This window comes from Canis aureus, chromosome 19 (genome assembly GCF_053574225.1).
Source record: "Canis aureus isolate CA01 chromosome 19, VMU_Caureus_v.1.0, whole genome shotgun sequence".
Classification (NCBI taxonomy): Eukaryota; Metazoa; Chordata; class Mammalia; order Carnivora; family Canidae; genus Canis; species Canis aureus.
Window position 1 is genome coordinate 53846094 of NC_135629.1, and position 20103 is coordinate 53866196.

Below are 20103 nucleotides of genomic sequence, written 5' to 3' on the forward strand. Positions count from 1 at the left end.
GGGGAATCGGAAGCCGTCACCACAGGCGGAGATGGGAGGCTGGTAGGTTTCCTTAAAGCCCACTTAGGGCATCAGCAGGGAGGCTTGTTAGAAATGAGACTCTGGTTCGCCCCAGACCTGCAGAAGCCGAGTCTGCTTCTCCATGAGGTGGACGCACACTCTGTCCAACCCATGGAGGAGGGCTGACACCCAGATCCCTTCCTTCTCCTTGGTGCCTGGGGCTGCTGGGACCTGAGAGGCTGCCCAGGGGCCCCAGGAGCCCCCGCTGGAGGCCCCAAGCTGGTCCCTGGGTCTGAGTACCCGAGGGGCACCCTTGGAGTCCCGTCCTGTTGGAGTGCCACCTGCTTCCCAGGTGGCAGCAGACTGCACCTCTACAAGGAACCCATGGGACCACTTAGCTGCATCTGGGAAAAAGGAGGTTGGTGGGTGTTATGGACTCCCATTCCAGACGGGGAAACTGAGGCCCAGGCACTCAGTGGCTTGTTGGCACTGCACACTGGGGGGTGGGCAGAAGCAGGATTCAAACCTAAGACTGACCTTAAGACCCTTGTGTTGTTGTGCCTCCACATGAGTGAGATTACCATCAGAAGATACTCAGAACAGCCACAGGGCTCCGAAGTGGGGAGCAGAGGGACAGGCAATGCCCAGGGGCCACACAGGAAGCCCACAGACCTTTGAGGGAACCTTTGGAGAAGCCTCTGGGTCTCCCAGGGGAGGGGGCTGGCTTGTGAGGACGTCCAGAGGAGGGGCACATCCGGGCAGAGGCAGTAGGCGGGTCACCGAGCAGGTCCTGGTGCCTTCCCCTCCACACCCTGAGCTGGGCTGTCCCAGGGCTCTGTGGCCTGGCACACGGGGGACAGCTTGGCAGAAGGCAGCTCTCGCTTCCCTAGGCAGGAGGAAGTCAGCTGCAGCCCCGGCCGGCGCTTTACTCAGCTTGGCTGCTTACAATTACACACCATCACCCCTACACCACCACATCTCAATGAGCCCACTTCATTTATTACCAAAATATCACAGAATTCCAGTCATAGTTAACATACAGCATTTAACACAAACCTGATCCCTGGGGAAAGATCTAAGTATTCGGACAATCGAGTCATTTGGAACCGTAAGTAACACCCCAAACCGATATCACTCCGTACTCCAAAAATACGCTTTGAGAGCTTTGGAAACTGAATTAAAATGTCTACACAGCTATGAACAATTGTTTAATAAAACTTTTTCATGTTTCCATTACATGTAAATATATCAATTTGGCATCTCTATAAAAACTCTGAAAATGGTGCAAAAGTTTCATTCTCTTTGAGAAAGCCATTGACAAAAAATATTCACACTTCACTAAAATTTTGAAAAATGGTCTTCTTTCAAAGCTTCTTTATTAATCTGAAATCTTCTGGATTATCAAAATCTAGGTTTGCTTTTTCCTCCTAAAACACTAAAGAACATTTATTCACAAGGATAAAAAGGCAAATGGGGAGATGGAAAACTGAGAAGGGCTTTTTTTTTTTTTCTTCCCTGAAAATAATAAAAAAAAAAAAGAGCTAGTTACATAAGCATCCTCAAAAGAACACAATGGGATTCATTTTATTGTTGACTTTTGGACAGCAGTGTCATACTTTATTGAAAACAAACCCATGTAAAAACAAAGTTAAAATGAAAAATGGTACCTGAAAAATAAATTATTTTATATAAAACAAATCAATAACTTAAAACACACTAATATACAAAACGTCTACCCATCTACTGTACAACACGGGAACCAGCTGGTCAAGCGCCCCGCCCCCCAGAGCAAGTCACTGGAAACGGAACAGTACATGGTAAAGAGGTGGCCCCAACCAACGGACAAGCCTTTTCTCCTGGTGGAATGCAATAGAGTCCTCAAAGCCGCTGCTCGAGCCGTCGGTTTGCCTAACTTAGGTCCCTGCGGTGACGTACAAATAATTTTTTTTTTTTAATGACCAAGCGGAAAACTGAAAACTAGGTCACCAAAAGGCTGTGGGAAAATATACGATACAATCATTAAAAGTCAGAGGCAAATCAAAAGGTCTGGAAAGGTGAACCCTGCCGGAGGTCTGGGATTCAGGTTCTACTGCTATCATAAGCAAGGGTCAATCATCAATGCCACTCAACAGAAAGCACTTGGGACTGGAGTTGGGGGCCGGGCCTGGGAATCTGATGGACAGCAGGAGGTGCTTCCTGAGGAGCTGCCTCAGGTCCCAGAGGTGCCACAGGTCCTGGGAAGGTGGGAGGGCTTTCAGGTGGAGGGCTCGCTCGGGCAGAGGGGGTGGCTGGGGAAAAGAGACCTTTGGCAGCTTATTCTTACTCTCTTATCCAACCCAGGAAGGCTGCAAAAAGCACAGAGAAATGAAATCAGGCTGAATCAGATGTGAAATGGAACAGCTGGGCGACGTCTGAACTTTGATTTTTCAAGGCCGGCAGCCGGCCCGGGATCAGTCAATGGCCCTAGTTTTGGAGGCAAACCAGGACTGAGTTATTGCCAGTAACCGTCTTCGGATTCATCTACTTGGTCTGATCCGGCAGGGACTGTCCCCCGCTTCCCGGCCGCCAGCTCCCAAAGCACCAGCTCCCTACAGCAGCACGGGTCAGACCCTGGACGCTGGCTTTCCAGCACTAACCAAGCGCAGACTCTCACAGGTTAAGGCAGCTGCCCTTGGCAAGGGAAGGACTCACCTTCAGGGAACAAAGGCGGCGGGGTCCACCCAGCACCATCTGCCCACAGGCCAAGAAAGCCCGTCTTGCAGCTATTCTGGCAAGATGGTGGTGGGGGGTGGGGGTGATCCCAGTCACAAGACGTGCGACTAGAGGCACAGCCAGAAAACCACAGCTTGGCATATTACAACGAAAAACTCAAGAGGGCAGAGCCAAGGCGTAAAAAGTGAGTAATTCAACTGGAACCAGGTTCACAAATTTGGAGCTTCTTAGCAAACAACTATCGGGGGGGAGTTACGCAGGCCGAAAGGAAATTCAGTCAAAGCCTCTTTGGTATTTATGTACCAAACCAAACTTTCGATAAATGAACATCATCTACTCTTTTCATTCCTTTTTTTTTTTCACCAAAATTCCCAAATAAAAGGAGAGCACTCATTTTGCGAAATACAAATATGATTGATCTATGTAAAAAACGTTTAAAAAAGTTTCTTTTGGATCGTGACTTTTAAAAAATGGGGTCTTCCTTTTTTGCAAACAAGCCTGGAGAAGGTTTAATGAACTTTTTAGGACACAGGGCCAGCACCTGGTACATCACGGGGAGCGACAGTTGCTTTTCAGGGTTAAGGAACACGTCAAAAGTGACAGCCTTCCACACGCTTGCGATTTCACACTCCCAAGGAAACGCACTTGGGGTTTTAGCTAGAAGGCTGTTCAAAGAGTGGAGCCCGCGTAAAATGAGAATTTTACTCAACTGAGAAACCTCAGGCAGCTTTCAAAGGTTCATCTCCTTCTCCTCTGTGCCAGCATCAGAGTAATCAATACAGGTCGGGTAACAGGGAGGGGAGGGGTGGGGAGGGGCAGGGGGTGCTGGCGTGCAGCCCTCCGTCCCTTCACGGTTTAGGCTTCCGACAGAATTCAAGTACGAAATCGAACCCTAGCGAGGGCGGGCAGGAATGTGTCAGGGAAGAGACCTAAGGGTCGCGTTCAGAACTGGAATCTCATCTTCACTGAGAAGACGCGGCTGGCCCAAGGCTAGCATAACCTGAAAGGCATAGTCTTCCAGGAAAACATCCTGGTCTGTGGTGAAGAGCAGGGAGGCGGGGGGGACCCTCTCCTGTGTCGAATCCAGGCAAATGGGCCGTGGCTCTGGGTTCCAGGAGGAGGCACGTAAGCTGGCTCTGACTTAGGATCTGGAAACTTCCGCTGGAGGGAGGTCCTCCATGGCGCGAGGCCAACTCATGAGAAGGCCTCAAGGTATGAACTTGGCCCCTTCGGTGGGAGAACGGCATGACAACATCTCAAGGTGGGGAGAATGCGAGCAGTTGGCAGCCCCTCAACGAAGTCTGAGGGGAACGGGGCTGGGACAGGCAGCCTCAAATTGTCTGGGGGCTTCTCAGAACACTGACCTGCTCGGGAGAAGGCTGTGCCCGATTTTTTTCCACTTAAATAAATAAATAAATAGGTAGGTACGTAGATAAATAGATAAATAATACCACGATTCCATGATATCGATCAACTAAAACTGCCTATGGTTACGTGTTTTAGTCTTATATCAAGGCTAAAAACTGCTGGTACTAAGTTGTCCTGTTTTTGAATCTCTCTAAACGCTAGACATTTATAACAGTCAGAATCACACTCCTGAGGAGTTGCCCGGAGGTCTGGCCCTGCCACTTCTCAGGTTCTCTCTTTCAGACTCTCCCTACTGGCTCCCCCGTTTTCAAAAACGCCATCTGTGACTGCATACTCCTACGTCACAGGCCTGTAAATGCTTTGTCTTGAGGCAAGTCTTTTTTTTTCTTAAGATTTTTTTATAAATCCTCCCTGAATGCTGGCCGTCTGGACCTTACCTAGCCAAAAAGAAAGAAAAGGTAAAATAAAAAACAAAACAAAATTCGAGCAAAACAAAATCAAATTTAATGGTCTTAAATGCAAAAGTAAAAACAAACAAAAAACACAAAAAAGCAAAAGAAAATTAACAGAACAGAACAACCCAAAATGTCAAGGCAGTTATGAAGAGAACTTGGGAGGGTTAATCTTTAAACTACAAATCAAAGTTTTTTTTTTTTTTTTTTTTTTTGTTAATAGATAACTGGCAAGAAGTAAGTACTTTTCTGCTGAGTGTTCATACGAAAGCAAAGTTTCAAAACAAAATCCGACTAAAATAGAAACAAGTCTAGCGCTCACGAGAAGGGATGCGAGAAATACAATGCTCAAATGTTTCTGTGTTCTTAAAATATAGAGCGATCTTAGGCATTCGAGCTGTGTGAACTGCTCTTGGAAAGTGGAGAAATGGTTGGGAACACCAGTGCCCGGTGTGCGGGGCACCGTGCATGCAATGTGTGCACAGAAATTCGGGATGTCAGAGGAGCAGCACGTCTTCAGGCGCGCCCTGGAGTTAGGTCTGACTCTGGAATATACTGGAGTTTCCCTGAAACTCTTTGGTCCGTTCCCATTGGCGCCTGGGCTTATGAAACCCGTGCGTGTCCTTCTCTGGAGGGCCCGGTATGGCCCGGCGTACGGCCCCCCTCCCCGGTGGCGGCCCCCCTGTTGGATGGCCTGCTGCCACTGCCAGGACCACTGCAGAGCCCCGGGGCTGAGTGAGCAGGAGGTGGCAATGGCACCTGCTTGGGAAAGCAATTTCCTGTCAACCAAAGCAGAAATCGCTTAAAATGTTGAAGCGGTTGAGAAAACGCACACTCAGCATCTGTCTAACGTCTTTAGTTTGAAAACTAAAACTAAAAGGTCATGTCTTTTTTTTTTTGTTTTTTTTTTTTTTGTTTTTTTGTTTTTTATGTTTTTTATCCAGTTTGTGGAGACACCGAATGAAACGAGTGTTAGACAGTCTTAGAAGTTAAAGCATGCTTCAGGTTCACCACCGTCCCGAGGGACTGGTTAGTCAATGCAGTCTACTTAGATTTCTGTTTAATATATATTTTAAAGGAAATAACTTAAGAAACTTAAATTGGTCTAACATTGTGGGATTTCAAACATTTGAACATGTCGGTTGCATCCCCGAGTATAAAAACCTTTTCACTTCTCATTTAGACTAAGACAAACACTTGTGAAAATTGGCGCAAAATGAGTTGTACACTAACAAAAAAGTTTCAACTTCTTCACTCTTAATTATCTATTCCGTACAAAAAAAAAAAAGCATGAGCGAGTTATTTGTGGGACTTGTTGGTTTTGAAGGAAACCTGTAAGATTTTGTCCCCCAGGCGGTAGCCGTTCAGACTTGCTATGGCCATGGCGGCTTCTTCATAGTTTGTCATGGTCACAAAGCCAAAGCCTTTGCACTTGTTGGTGTTGAAGTCGCGAATCACTTTCACATTGGTGACTGCCCCAAAGGGGCCAAACATCTGCCAGAGGATCCCCTCATCGGCGTCCTGCCCGAGGTTGTAGATGAAGATGCACCAGCCCGAAGACGCGTTGCCTGGGACATTGACACCAGAAAGCCCACTCATGTGATCTACACCCATAGGGGAGAACCTAGCAAACAAGAGAGCACAGCATGCAGGTCAAGGTCATGCGGGCTGGTGCGTCGATGCAGGGGTTGGGGTACGGCTCGGGCAAGGCTGGCACCCCCCATCAGTCCCAGATGGGAATTCAATAGAGGGGCAATGCGGGGGAGGGGAGTCCTGTTTAGTGATTCCCAGGCTTCCCACATTTAAATAATGGAAGCTTCTCCATGTCCCCCTATGTGCTGTTACAGCCTCAGATCTCCCTAGGGGAAACTCACTCTTCATTCCCCACGTCTTTGCTGTGTTTGGCCAGTGGGGAGGGGGGTGGATTTTTTCTTTCTTTCTCCCCCGGAGCCCCTGATTTTGTACCTTGCCCTCATCTTGACTGCTCTTGTCAGAGGGGTCCTGGGCGAGTGCACACCCCTGTGAGGGGCCAATGCGGGGCCCAGGGAATTCCTTCCCCCAGCTATAGACAACCTTCCATAGCTGACTCACAGCATTCCCAGAGGGCCAGGGGCCGGCCGAAGTGACGGCTGTGAACCGCAAGTCCACCAAGCTGTACCAATAATGTGGGACCCTTTCCAAAGCAATGCTTTCAGCTGCATAAAAAATAAGCCTTCTACAAATGTGTGGCCATTGCAACAGGATTAAGGGAGACGATAAAACTGTTACTGAAGCCACACGACCCTCTAAAGATTTCAGAAAAACGGTCTTCAGGTCAGTTTAAGAATATCTGGGTGTGATATAGCATCTGTGGGGCCACGCTGTGCAAGATGTATGAGCTGCTCTAAAATAAAATTGGGTTTTGAGCTGTGGTGTGACCCAGGGGTGAGCAAGTGCCTCTAAGTGCCATTAAACAGGTTCATTCTTTTGACAGACCAGAGTGACCCGCTCCCCAGGTGCAGCCTGCCTATCCAGGGATTCTTTTCAAAGCAGGTATGAAAGAATCAAGATTACGTGACTGGCTGAGGTTCTGCATTTGCGAGAGCACTCGGAAAGAACCTGCACTAGGATGCCTGAGTTGGTTAGACAACTCAAGCAGCTTGTTAGTGGTCTTAACTGTCTGGAACAGTGACCGAAATGTCACCGAAGTGGGGGCGGGGAAAAACACCCTTGAATTTGTGTGACAGTAGTTGGACTGGTTTTCACTGAAAACTGGAAAGAGGCTCTGACTTTTAATGGGCCTCGTTTCCATTTTATGGGAAATCAGACATGGGCCCGAGTTATCGTTAACCTGAATCTTCATGTACCTGTTGTATGGAGAGTAACCTGAGACCTTATTTTACTATCTTTTATTGAGAGGATTCTTATTTCTGTGAACTAGCATTAGCTGGTTTTTCTCCTGCTTGTGGGAGCTGGTTTCTTTCATCCTGACCACCAGGACACCCACCTTCCCATTCTTTTCACCGATGGTACAAAGGAGAGCTGAACCTTCTTTTATTTGGGGGCTTTTCCTGCATAAGAAGAACTGACTGCAAACTCTCCTCTGCTGGGCCTGTCTTCCTCTTACTTATCTGAGCCAGCCTTCTGGTGGCGGGTCTTCCCTCCTGCCCCTCATGCCACCCGTTTCCCTCTGCCTCTTCTTCTGTGAACCTGTTTGGTTGTTGAGACCCCTTTCCTGCCTGACCTGCAGTTTCGGCTGCTCTGGTCCCCTTTCTTTTCTGTTCCTCGTTCCTGGGCCTAAAGCCCCCCTTCTCCTGCACCCTTCCTTGGCTGGTTGGTTACCGGGAACTTGCTGCAGGCTGCCGTCCCAGCAGCCCACCTGATCAGCAGTGACAGAGACTGTGTCGCTGACCTTCAAAAACGAACTGAGCTCACTTCTGTCCCAGGACACTTCCCCTGCCTTAGTTCTTAAAACTAGAAAAGCCAAGGAGGGAAGGCTAGCTTTGGAAACTGAGCTGAGGTGAGAATTGTGCATGACTAGGTGCTGAAAACAGTACCTTCCCAGATGGCATCTGTGCAGGTGAGCAGGATTTTACTCAACCTCACTGTTTAAAACAAAGATGGAACACTTGCAAAGTTGTAGAGAAAAATGTTCCTAACCTACCTGAGATAAACCCTCATGCCTGTGTTTGAGGTTTCGACCAAAAAAAACCAAAAACCAAAAACCAACAACAACCCCAATGGGCCCATCAGTCGAGACTGCTGCTACTTAGGAGGTGGAATGCACCAGAGTGTGGAGCCCAAGCTGCTCACTCTCATTGTCTCTGTTTTACTAGATCCTGGCAACTGGAGTCAATTTCAATCTGGAAAGACGAAGGAATGATGGAAAACCATTCGCCTCCAGGACGGGGCTTTGGAACAGAAGCCATGTGATGTTTAGAGATCACGAGGAACCCACAGGGAGGTGGATGAGAAAGAGCTACTTGCGGGCTGTGAGCAGTGGCAGCAAGTTGCATGCCAGGGAGCGGAACGGCTCTCACCTATGCACACCCAAGGCTGTGTCCTCCCGTTTTACACTCTCAGCCCCGCTTGGGTCACCAGACACTGTGTGCTGGAGTGGAGTGCACTTTCCCCTCCCTAGGGGGCTGGCAGGAGACCCATGGTGATTCTGACCAGCCTCCCCAGCCAGCTGCAGGGGGAGGGAGGGCTGGGTTGGTGAGAGCGCCGCCTCCTGACCCACCTGAATCTCTGTGCCTGGTGATGAACAGGGCCTCCGAACCGTCTGGCAGGCGAGTGGTACAGCTGGGAGAGCAGTGCCACGTTTTTGTTCTGGTTGGGGTTGGCTGCAAACTTCACTGTAATGGGCTCAGAGGAACCTGGGGGTTTATGACCATTGAAACTGGTAATTGCCTCTTCTGCCTCCGACCGTTTGTCAAACCGGATAAATGCAACCCCTCTGGACAAACCTTTTTAACAAACCAACAAAAATGGAGTTAGGGGGGAAAAGGCAAGGATTTTTAAAACTGAAAAGCAAAATTCAAGTCAGTGTGCTATGCTTCAAATCGGACACTACCTTCATGAGGTAAACAAAAAGTAAACCTACATACAGAAACAAATGAATTTAAAAAAACATTCATAAAAGGTTAAAGTTTCAGACTTCCTTTTGAGTTGAAGCAGCAGCTACAGTCTCGGTGCAGAAAAATGTCCTGCTGACAGATATCCCAAAGACACTCAAACGTCTTTCTTAAAACAAGCAGAGCTGGAAGACATGCCACCCTCCACCACTCTTTTAGGCCAGGTGCCTGCAATAGTGCAGGTGTGGGGACGTGTACAGGGGCGGCCAGGTGACAAGGTCGGGTCTGAGGGATTGTCCCTGCACTCTGGGGCCCCACTGCCTGCCCTGCCAGCACATCCCAGGGGCGGCTGCTGTGAACAAGGAGCGATGGTGGGTCCTGTAGTCTAGCCAGGCCTTTGCAAGCTGTCGCCTTCCCAGCTGGCCTGACAGAGTCCCAGACTGCCGGGCGTTCTCTGTCATCCCCCGACGTCAGGGAGTCCTGGTAAGCCAGCCTCACCCTGCAACCCTTTCCTCCTGTCCTTGCCTCACTCACCTTTTGGATATTCCATTATAAAGTCCTAAGACTGGTCTAGAATCAAGTGAAGCCATTTGCTCTCCCTTAGAAAACTGCCCAGGCACACGCAGAGGTGCTGACACCTGCCCACAGACTCCCTGGCAGGTAAAGAATCCTGTTCCCGCGTGGGAAGGCCCAAGGCCCTCCGTCGTGAACTCCAGCCACCTTGGGAATCCTGCTACCTAGACTGAGCCACATGAAGTCAAGCCTTGGGTCTCACTATAACCCAATCTCTCGACAGATCCAGAATATGGAACTGGGACCAGGCTGCCTGAGATCCAAGACCCAACAGCTGAAGGTAGTGTCTAGTCCAGCACGAGAGTGAAACCCAAACGAATCAGGGACAAGGGGGAACAGTCACACTCCACCCTGATCTTTCTACATTCTCGGCCTGGTAGGAATGAGAACTATCTCTTACAGAACTTGACAAATGAGGTAGGATTGGGGTGAGGGAATGTGGAGCCGAGGAAGAGGACTGGCTCCATCTCCTGGGGAGAAGAAATAGGGGGTCAAGGGTGAAGGTCAAAGTGCAGTGGAGAGGTGACAGCTGAGGGCCAGTCTGAGCAGTGTGAGTATGCTGTAAGGGCGGGAGTCATGGATGTGTCCTGGGGTGTGAATGGGGACGGGACTGTGAGAGACAGCCCTATCCTAGACTCTCGTCTCGACTGCCACTCATAGCTTGTCTGAAGTCATATTTTCTTCTCCAGACAAAGGCCTTCAGCACACAGTGAATGACAATTATTAAAACAGGACAGCTCAGGGCCTTGAGGCACCAGCTACGTGAGCACACCAGATGTTCCCCAGGCAGCTCCCACATCCTGCCACCCTTCCTTATCCCTTCCCACTGAGTTCTACCAACTGCCCTAAGATGGGCACAGACAGGGTGGGGGGGTCTCCCCAGCTGGCCTGACGTCTGCAAAGGGGCACGGGGAGACTCAGATATGCCAGATGGGATGCCGAAGTGACAAGTGTCACTGTGAGGCACAGTGGCCCACTCTGGGCCTAGAATCCCATGCCCAGGCCTGACTTGAATGCAGTACAGTGGGCCCCATTCGAGCAACCAGATGGCAGTCAGGGGCCCTCGGGCCAAGGATTCTTCATGTACACCTGTAACATATCATACTCCATAGTGAGTCTGAAAGCACATACTCCAGATCTCCCAGCTGGGAAGCTCCCCCTCCTGGTGTCCCCCCAGCATAGCGCTCTCGGACGCCACACAGCTTGCTCCTAGTGGCCTCAAGGCTGCCTCCACCCTGGCTCCGTGATGGTTGGAATATAAATTTAAAATCCACACAGCTAGAGATACTGAATTAGTGAGAACAGACCCGGCAATTCACATGTATACCAAGAAAATTCTAGAGTCTGAGCTCATTTTCCAATTTCAGTTCAGAAGGAACACCTAAAAACACACACTCAACATACACTGTTTTTATTTACCCTTGAAAGGTATGAATGACAGCTTTGACAGATGGACACCTGAACAGATATTCAACTTTAAGCAACCACAACAGACAGCTGTGGCTGGCTGGCTCCTGCAGAAAGCCACCTTCAGAGAGCGGTTCTATTCTACTGATAAGGACCTTGCAATCAAGCAGAAAGCATGTATGCAGGTGTGGTTTCCCTGTTTGGTTTTGTAAAACGACTTTCAAATGGAAACTGCCCAAGTGAAATGAAGAGAACCCAAGAAAGAGAAAGTAAGCGTAAGGGAAAATATGTTCACTACATGATCCAATGAATGTACACTTTTTGAAGGGGGGCCTCCATGGTGGTGTTTTTCCCTCTAGTGTTTTCAGAATCAAGAGCAGAGATCAATAAACGACATGATTTCCAGATGAGTAAACTATAAAGTTCACAATTAAACTGGATAAGAAGGCAAAGAAAACTTTAAGTTCTGTCAGCTAAGAAGATTGAGCTTTCTCAAGACAGCTGCCCCATACCTTTTTGCCGCAAGACACATCACATGGAGGCCAACTGGACACGCAAACCTGCCAACCACGCCCCACGGGCTCCATGGGTCCCGGCAGAGAAGCCCTGCTGGGTGGCCCCCTCTGAAGCAGAGGAGGGAACAGAAGCTTACAGTCCTGAGGGCTCACCTTTCTAACTCGCCACTTCTACACCCTTTACTAGGGCACGGCTGTGGAAAGGGGGCCCTTGCGACCCCCTCACAGCTACCTTCCCTCCACCCTTCACAAGGATTCTGAGGTCAGTCCCCTCTCTGGAGCGGCAGAGGCTGATAGGATGCCTGAGAGAGTGAAGCTCCCATGGATGCCACCCTGAATTCATGGCTGAGCCTGGAGGGCAATGCTGAGATGCCCCCCTCCCCACCAAGACACCAGCCTTCCAGAGGGAAAGGAAACAAAATGCCCTACAAATGGCTGAGGGGAAACTGTTTGCAGAAGTGACCTCCCTCAGGGTGGTGGGAGCCCTTGGGGAAAGCTCCCTGGGGATGTTCCTGGAGAGAGCCAGCTCCACTTGGTTGTGCTGGGCTGGACAGAGACAAGCAGAGGTAGAGCAGGACGTGTGGCATGAAAGAAAGGAGGGTCATGGAAGCAGACTGCAGGCCAGCACAGTCACACCATCTGGGTCCCCAGGCAGCCCACTCACGTGGGGCGGGGATAAACACATGCACTGACCAGCCGACTGGTCTCAACTGGCACTTGAAGTAAGGGAGCTTTGGGGACCACAGGAAACTATCCTGCTGCACATCAGAGGGGTTGATACTGGTAAGTGGGATCCTTACCCCACTCCATCCCATCTCCACCCCAGAGTAAAGGTGCAGAATACAGGCCACGGTGTGGTCTTTGTCCCTCCAGCACAGCCTGGCACAGAGCAGGTATCTGTACCAGGCACAGGACTACCCAGGGCTCCTGTGAAATGCCAGTGAGCTGCACCTGTGGACCACACTCCAGCAGGCCCTCCTCCCCCTTTGGCCCCTGGGGACCCAAGCTGAGCTGTCCACTCCTCTCAAGGCAAGGCCTTAGCCCAGCACTGCAGCCCAAGCAGCAGGGCCAGCACACGGGGAGCCAAGCTTCCCCAGAGCAGGTACGAGAAGGGAGAGCAGGTGGCGAGGCCTCAGAGGGACATATGAGAATGTGTGTGCATCGCCAGCCCCAACTGTCACAGGCCAGGAAGGCCCAGCCCACCTGCTCTCTGGGATCTGCTCTGTGGCCTTCGGGGGGCGCTGCTGCTCTCTTGGAAAGGAAGTCACTGCGGAGTTATGACTTCCTGTGACCAACCCACCCAGGGTTCACACAGGGCTGCTCCCAGGGGCAGGTATGTCCTCAGCTCAGCTGCGCCTGCCTACTTCATCCAAAGGCCAAACCCAAGCTGCTAAGGTCCCAGGCTAAGATGACCTAAGAGGGCTGGCGGAGGGGCCAGGATTGTCACTGAGGGGGATTTACTGCCTTGAGCTCCCTGAGCTTTGTGCTACTGAGGAAGGGCAGCCGAATCATGGAGACTGGAGCCCAGCTCCTCAGAAACAGCCACCTGTGGCTTTAGGCCAGTGGAAAGTGGGGACTCCGGATCATGAGTGAAGACTGTCCCACACTGCATGCCACGTGCCTGCTAGAAGAACAGCAGTGTAAGGCTGACCGGTAGCCTTTGTGACCCATTGACAAGCCAGGCTGGGCCATGTGGGTGCTTGAGGAAGGTGTCAGGATCTCTAAGTGTTTTCACCATAACATGTTGGCCTAACACAGGGGCAGCTTTGCTACCATTTTACCTCCCCAGCCTCATAAAGCAAACACCAAGGTCTTCTCATTTTCATTCTGTTCACCCTGGCAGAGTAACTACTGACACTGAAACTCAAGCAGTGATGTGTCTTTCTGGAAATTCTGGCTCCCACCTAGAGGAAAGCCTCAGCCCGCATCTGGGCCACCCTCTGTACCTGTGGTCTGATCCACAAGGACCCGGGAGTTGATGATTCGCCCGAACCGAGAGAACATATCCTCCACGTCCTTCTGGGTCATGGTCCGCGGGAGCCCACTGATGTACAGGTTGGCATCTTTGATGACTTCTGAGCTCGGGCGAGCATACGACACCTTGAAAACAAAATCACTTTCTGAGGTTAGGGCAGGTATGTGGCTAAAGCTTCGAGGGAGGGGGTTAACTGTTCAGGTGAGAAAAAGCCACCCTTCTGGTGAGAAACCATGCTGACATTCATCACCTGCAGCATTTTCTCGCCTGGACTTTACATCCCAGTGAGGCAGACATGTTTCAGGTTCTCAGGGCCAAGAGATTGAGGGCCCACGGCTGCCAAGAGATGGGGCCACAACTCAACCCCAGCTGTCTCTTCTACTGTGACCTCACCCCTTTCTGGGCAGGGAGTGGGCTGGGGACAGGACCTAGTGCTACCTGTGAGGAGCCCAAAGGGCAACAGGTTAGGGACCTGGATGTCACTTGGAGGGTGACACCCACCTACCAATGGGCAAATTTGCCACCAGATGGGACCTGGGTTGCTGGGGGAGCCCACAGTCCAACACTCGCGTTAGATAATATATGACTCCATGCTATTTGGGCCTTTGTTTTGCAGAACTGAAGAAAGCCCGCAAGGAACTTCTGAAGCGGCTCAGATAAAATAGTATGTGTGTGCACTGGAGGGGGGAGCCTTCAGGGGCCAATGGCACAGGCCTTCGTGCTTTCCCAGGTCAGGGCCATGGCTGTGAATGGCCAGGAGGAGGGATAGGACCAAGGCTACAGCCCTGCTCTCATGAGAAAAGAACAGCTGGGACGGGGGCCCCACCATCTGCAAAGGGGTGGCCTAAAGGGATGGGACTCAATCACACCCAACAGAGTAAGAACTGAGTTAGGAGGCTTAGAAAGGAGGAGGAGGCAGGGAAGGGAGCTCCAGAAGGGTGGGGGATTCGGATCTACACCCAATAATGTGTTCCTGAGGGTCACAAGGCCGAGGAGCCGAGGAGCCTAAAACCATAACCAGGAAGCAGGCACAAGCTCTCAGGTGTCCTTGGGCCACACAAGGTGTGTTCTCACCACAACGCTCAGGTGTACCAGGAGGGGCAGAGGTGTGGTTCCTCATGCCAAGCACACACACGAGCAGCCTGCCACATATGCGTCCCTTCATTCGTGTGCTTGCTGACTCCACACCTACGCCAGGCCCGAGGAGGGGACAACAGACACCACCTCTGCCAGCAGAGCAGAAAGCAGTCCAGCGGGCAATGGAGAAGGAAAGAGAAATTGCATGTGTGGTGAGAGACAGCCCAGCATCCTCCCAGAGATGCCGAGGATCACGGAGACCGCACGTCCGAGGAGAGTAGAAGAGAAGGGGCCCTGACTGGAAGGAGGCCCTCGGGTACCAGGTCCTGTCAATGACTGGTGGCCTCCACGCAAGTGATGCTGCACAAGCCTCACATACCGTGGAAGCTTCCCTGTGCTGTGTCCAGGCCCGAGGCAACTGGGTTAGGCCTACAGTACAGGAACACTGTGGTCACTCAGTGATGCATCTAAGGCCTGGGGCAGGCGTGGCATCATTCATTCCCTGAGATAGAGGCCACCTGGCCCACAGGGACTCCGCCGCTCCCTTCTCCACTGACGCAGGTGGCTGACCAGTCCACTGGGGCTGAGTCATGCTCCTAGACTTCTAAAGAACAGTGTCAGCCCTTTCTCACACACCTGGGCCTGAACTCCCTGGCTGCATCAGCCAGCCTGCAGAACCACCACCATCGCCCTGAGTAAAAACCCTTGCCAGAGGGTGTGACTCCAAATGTTGGCTATCCCATTTTACCAAAGGCCCTGGGCTGTGGCGTTGTGTTTCAGGCAGGATGGCTGAAGGGGGAAGGCAGGCCTGCCTCCCAGAACCATCCCATCTGGCCCTTTGCAGATGTGTCTGGATGGGGCTGCATCGGGGGTCTGCCCTTGCTTTTATTTTTTAAAAGATTTTATTTATTTATTCATGAGAGACACAGAGAAAGAGGCAGAGATATAAGCAGAGAGAGAAGCAGGCTCCTCACCAGAGGCTCAATGTGGGACTCGATCCCGGGACCCCAGGATTATGACCTGAGCCAAAGGCAGGTGTACAACCGTTGAGCCACCCAGGTGCCCCTGCCCTTGGCTTTAATGAAAGACACTGTGGGACACGAAGACCAAGACCCTGGCACTGGTAGAGCGGTACGGAAGCTGGTACTGACTGATCATCTCCCAGCAAAGTTGAGAGAAAACACCTTTTATGGCCAAATGAGCTTTGACTCCTTTCAACAGGTTCTTCAAGGAACATGACAAACTACTATCAAGTTCAGAGTCAGGTCGGCATCCAGGAGACCGCACCAAAACACCTGGCACCGGGGAGGGAGGGTCCATGACTGAGTCTAGAGCCCTTTCCTAAGCTCTTGGCATCACTACTCCCTTGCCCCAAGCAGGGGTTTTCCTGTCACATTCTCCAGAACGCTTCCTGTGAAGGGCTGAATCGCGTCCCCCAGCATGTTCCCATGCTGCAGTCCTAAGCCCCAGCACCACACATATGACTTGATTGGGAAAGAAGGTCATCATAGATGTATTCATGAAGATGGAACAGGGTGGGCCTCACATCCAGTAACCGTGTCCTCAGAAAAAGGGGGAGATTGGCCAGAGACACATACAGGCTCTGTGAGCCTGGGAACACCAAGAGATAGCCAGCAACCCCCAAGGCAGGGGAGAACCCAGGACAGATTCTCCCTCATGGCCTCAGAATGAACCAACATTCTGATCTCGGACTTAGGGCCTCCAGGACTGTGAGAGCAAATTTCAGGTGTCTGACACTCGCCACCCACACAAACATCATTTGTGATGCTTTTCTATGGCAGCCCTGAGGAACTACTACATGTCCCCAACCACCTGATGGGCCACAGAGCCCCTTTGCCCATAAGCAGTACCCAGACCCTGCCCCCTGCGTAAGTTTCTTCACTGCATTCATCTTGAACTGACATGCTACATATCTTACTCATTACTACTCTACCATGTAGAACACTTGACGAGGGCAAAACTTTTGTGTTTGCTGTGGCATCACCAGCACGTAGAACTGATGCAGTGGATAGCAAGCATTCAGGGAACAATCGTGGAATGAGTGGACAAAAACAGTTGCTGTTATTACTAATAATGCCTGCTTACCTGCACTACCGTCTCCCGAGCTCTGTTCACGGCTAAGCAAAGTCATACTGTTCTGGTTCCTGGTGTTTACCTCCCACATTGGGCTGGGGCAGCTGCCTGGCAGCGGTGTTAAGGCCCAGAGCCACAGCACTCATTTCAAACCCTAGCTTTGCCCCTCTCTACCTCTGTGATATTGGGAAACCTGTCACTACTCTAAACATCAGCTTCTTCAAGCCTAAAATGGGGATCATCTCTCCCAGGCCATGGTGAGGGTAACAGAAACAAGGTATGGAAGGACCTGGCCCATTATAAGCCCTCGACAGGTATTGGCCATGTGAATTACACAGGACTGGTACCTGTGCCACACTCAGCCTGTTGCCTCCACACCCCTCCCTGGGGTTTCCTGGGTTGCTGCTGTAGGGCACAGGGACAGGGAGACTCCTCACTCCCAACTCAGATCAAGGAGTGACACTAGAACCAAAGAGGACAGAATGAATGCTGGCAAGGTCAAGGCACATCCAGGTGGCCCTTGGGGTGTGGGACTTCAGAGCCTGGGGGGGGGCGGCGAAGAGCCTTTGGAAGTCCCGCCTTTCATGGTAAGTGGGGCTTCAATCTTGGGGATAACCAACCTACGGTTCCAGTAGCATGCCAGCATCATCTGATGTGCTAGCATGCCACCACCCTCCCAATGGAGTGTGTGCTGTCAACAGCCAGACTGTAAGACTTCCCTAGCAGGTGGGAAAAAAAATACAGGCTCCCAGGGCCACCCCTAAGTGTGTGAGCCCATGTGGGTGGGAGGCCATGTCCACACCTTGGGAACCTTTATTATACAAGCACCCCACGGGGTTCTGATGCCCAGGGAAGCTTAGGAAGCCCAGCCATGGAACAGGTCCCAAGAGGGACCTTTCTGGACACCCACATGAATCAGAAGGATGGGAGATGGGGTGGGAGATCTGGTAGGTCCAAAGGCTCAAAGAGCGCAGTCTCATTCCAAGTGGCTTCCTGTCGAGGGAGATGATGCTGGCAGGCATGGCGCCTGCCAGGCTGCTACAGGGAGCTAGGTCAGGGGACCAGCCTGGGACAGTGGGAGGACACAGATTCTAAAGGAGGACTCAGCACTCAGCAGGGAGTAAAAGTCCGGAACACACAAAGTTAGTCTCTGATTGGGTCTGGAGCTGCCCAAGATCACAGGTGCGGGCAGACAGACAATGGAGGTGGGGATGAGGAGGAGCAGGGCTCCAGGCTGAGAAAACGAGGGGGCGCTAAGGAAGAGCAGGCTGAGAAGAAAACAAGAAGCCATCCTGTGAGGCCTGGGGGGGTTTGCCGACTCTTCCCGGGAAGCCGCCACAGCCCTTACCTTGGGAGTGACCCTGGTGACGTTCTGCTTGAGGCTCCCCCCACAGACCGCACTGTAGGGCTCCCTCATGTCACTCAAGTCACCAAAGTGAAGCCACCCCACAGAACGTCCCCCCACCCTGTACCTCTGCCACATGTGACCTTCAGATTTGGGGTTCATTACTTGCACATGCGCATGCACATATACAGGCACAGGCCCTCCACGAGGGCAGGGAGCCCATCTGTTTGCTGCTGGCACACCCACCAGCTGCTCCATACGCAGCTGCTAACCAGATGAACACGCTGGCTGTGACGGGGCAGGAACGGGGAGGCTGGACAAATACTTGCTCAGCACGAGGACAGCACAGCCTGGGCCCAGGAGGGGGCTGCCCTCACTGAGGGGCCCTCCATGGCCTTTGCCATGTAGAGGGCCTTTGCTTGTAGAGCTGAGGAGGCTGAGAGGCCTCGGCAAGGCCCGGGGAGGCCACCGCCCAACACGTGTCTGCCATGTAGTGCTTTCACTGAGCAGACAGGAAGCACCCCAGCCATCCCCGAAGCACCCCAGCCACCCCCGAAGCACCGGGGTTCTGAGGAGGGGCCATGCCCCCAGTCTCCTTGACGGTGACGATGAAGGACAGATGGGGAAAGGGGTCGCTCACCCAGGCCGGGGCCAAGTGGCCACGGCAGCTCTTTACCTTAATGGTTTTTGACTGGAGCCGCAGGCCATTCAGCGTGTTGATTGCTCTCTCTGCGTCCTTGGCAGTCACGTAGTTCACGAAACCATAGCCCAGGCTGTGCCCTGTGTGGGAGAACACGGGCACAATGGTGAGCCAGCTGACAGCCAGGGAGGGTAAGCAGGGTGAAGACTGACTGGGCTCAGAAAGAGGAGGTCGCAAAAAGCCAAGGCCTCCGGGTAGTGGGGTTAGAGACCAGTGGTCACGATCTATACCGGCTTTTGTTACATTTCTTCGGCCAATTCATGTAAATTTTCTACACTGAACAAATGTTACCTTTGTTAGTTTTTTTTTAAGAACTTTTTAAAAAGCAACGCTACGCAGGGCGCCTAGGCAGCTTTCAGGTGGTTAAACATCTAACTCATTATTTTGATGCAGGTCATGATCTCATGGTCATGAGCTCGAGCCCCATGTCGAGCCCCATGGTGGGCTCCATGCTCAGCATGAAGTCTGCTTGGGATTCTCTCCCTTTCCCACTCCTCCCTCTGCTCCTCCCCCCATGTGTGTATGCTCTCTCTCAAATAAACAAATAAATAAAATCTTAAAAAAAAAAGAAGAAGAAACACCATGTTACTAATGGCACCCCGTAGAAACATTACCAAAGCAACGATGACAATCAGTTCCCTTGGCTGAGATGTGGGGACTCCAAAGGCAAGGACAGGACGGTCACCACTGGGCAAGAGAGGTAGAGAGGGCGGAGGGTGTCTGGCTATCTGCATCCAGGTGTTTCTCCACCACTGTGCTGGGAGTGTGGGAAGGCTTGCTGGGCTCTGGTGCCACCCAGTGTTGGGTCCCTTACTTTCCCAAACCTACAAGTCAGCTACAGCTAAAAAGCAGATGACAGGGAGCACAAGGAGAAGCTGGAGCTGACAGATGTCCTGTCCCAGTCCAGCTGTGCACCTGCCTTCATTGCCCTGGCCAAGTCTCCAGGGCCCCCCTTGGCGGCAGCCTCCATGATGGCAGCAGCACCAGCTGAAATCTGGGGAAGTAAAGATTATGAGAGACACCCAGGATTACAGGTAGGTGTCCCCATCTCTCCTTTGTGAAATATCCAAGTTGTGAGTGACCACAACCACCTGCATGCCACAGGAGGGACTCAGTCTAATAAGGGAGAGGCCACGGGTTCCCAGGAGGCCCAGGGAGAAGCAAAGGCTGAGGGGCCGAGTGAAAGGACAAGGCTCCTTGTCCTTGAAAGGAGCCTTGTCCTTTCACTCTAGGAGGGGCGGGTGGAGGCCCAGAGAAGAGAACCAACATGCCCACCTCTTACTCATTCACAGGCCGCACTAGTGGGCAGCCCCTGAGTGCTGGGCACTGCTG

The 20103-nt window shown here is 51.7% G+C and overlaps 1 protein-coding gene across 1 annotated transcript in view; it reads right to left on the bottom strand.

The window, feature by feature from the left end:
* Positions 1-979: 979 nt before the first annotated feature.
* The window catches only part of ELAVL1 (ELAV like RNA binding protein 1), a 40901-nt gene continuing 21777 nt past the window's right edge, over positions 980-20103 (bottom strand). Inside the window, exons 3-6 of the mRNA XM_077860153.1 lie at positions 18748-18851; positions 13527-13680; positions 8752-8977; positions 980-6156 (exon numbers count right to left, since the gene is read on the bottom strand). Coding sequence (XP_077716279.1) covers positions 5832-6156; positions 8752-8977; positions 13527-13680; positions 18748-18851 — 809 coding nt within the window. The 3' untranslated portion in view covers positions 980-5831. The remainder of the gene's footprint in view (positions 6157-8751; positions 8978-13526; positions 13681-18747; positions 18852-20103) is intronic.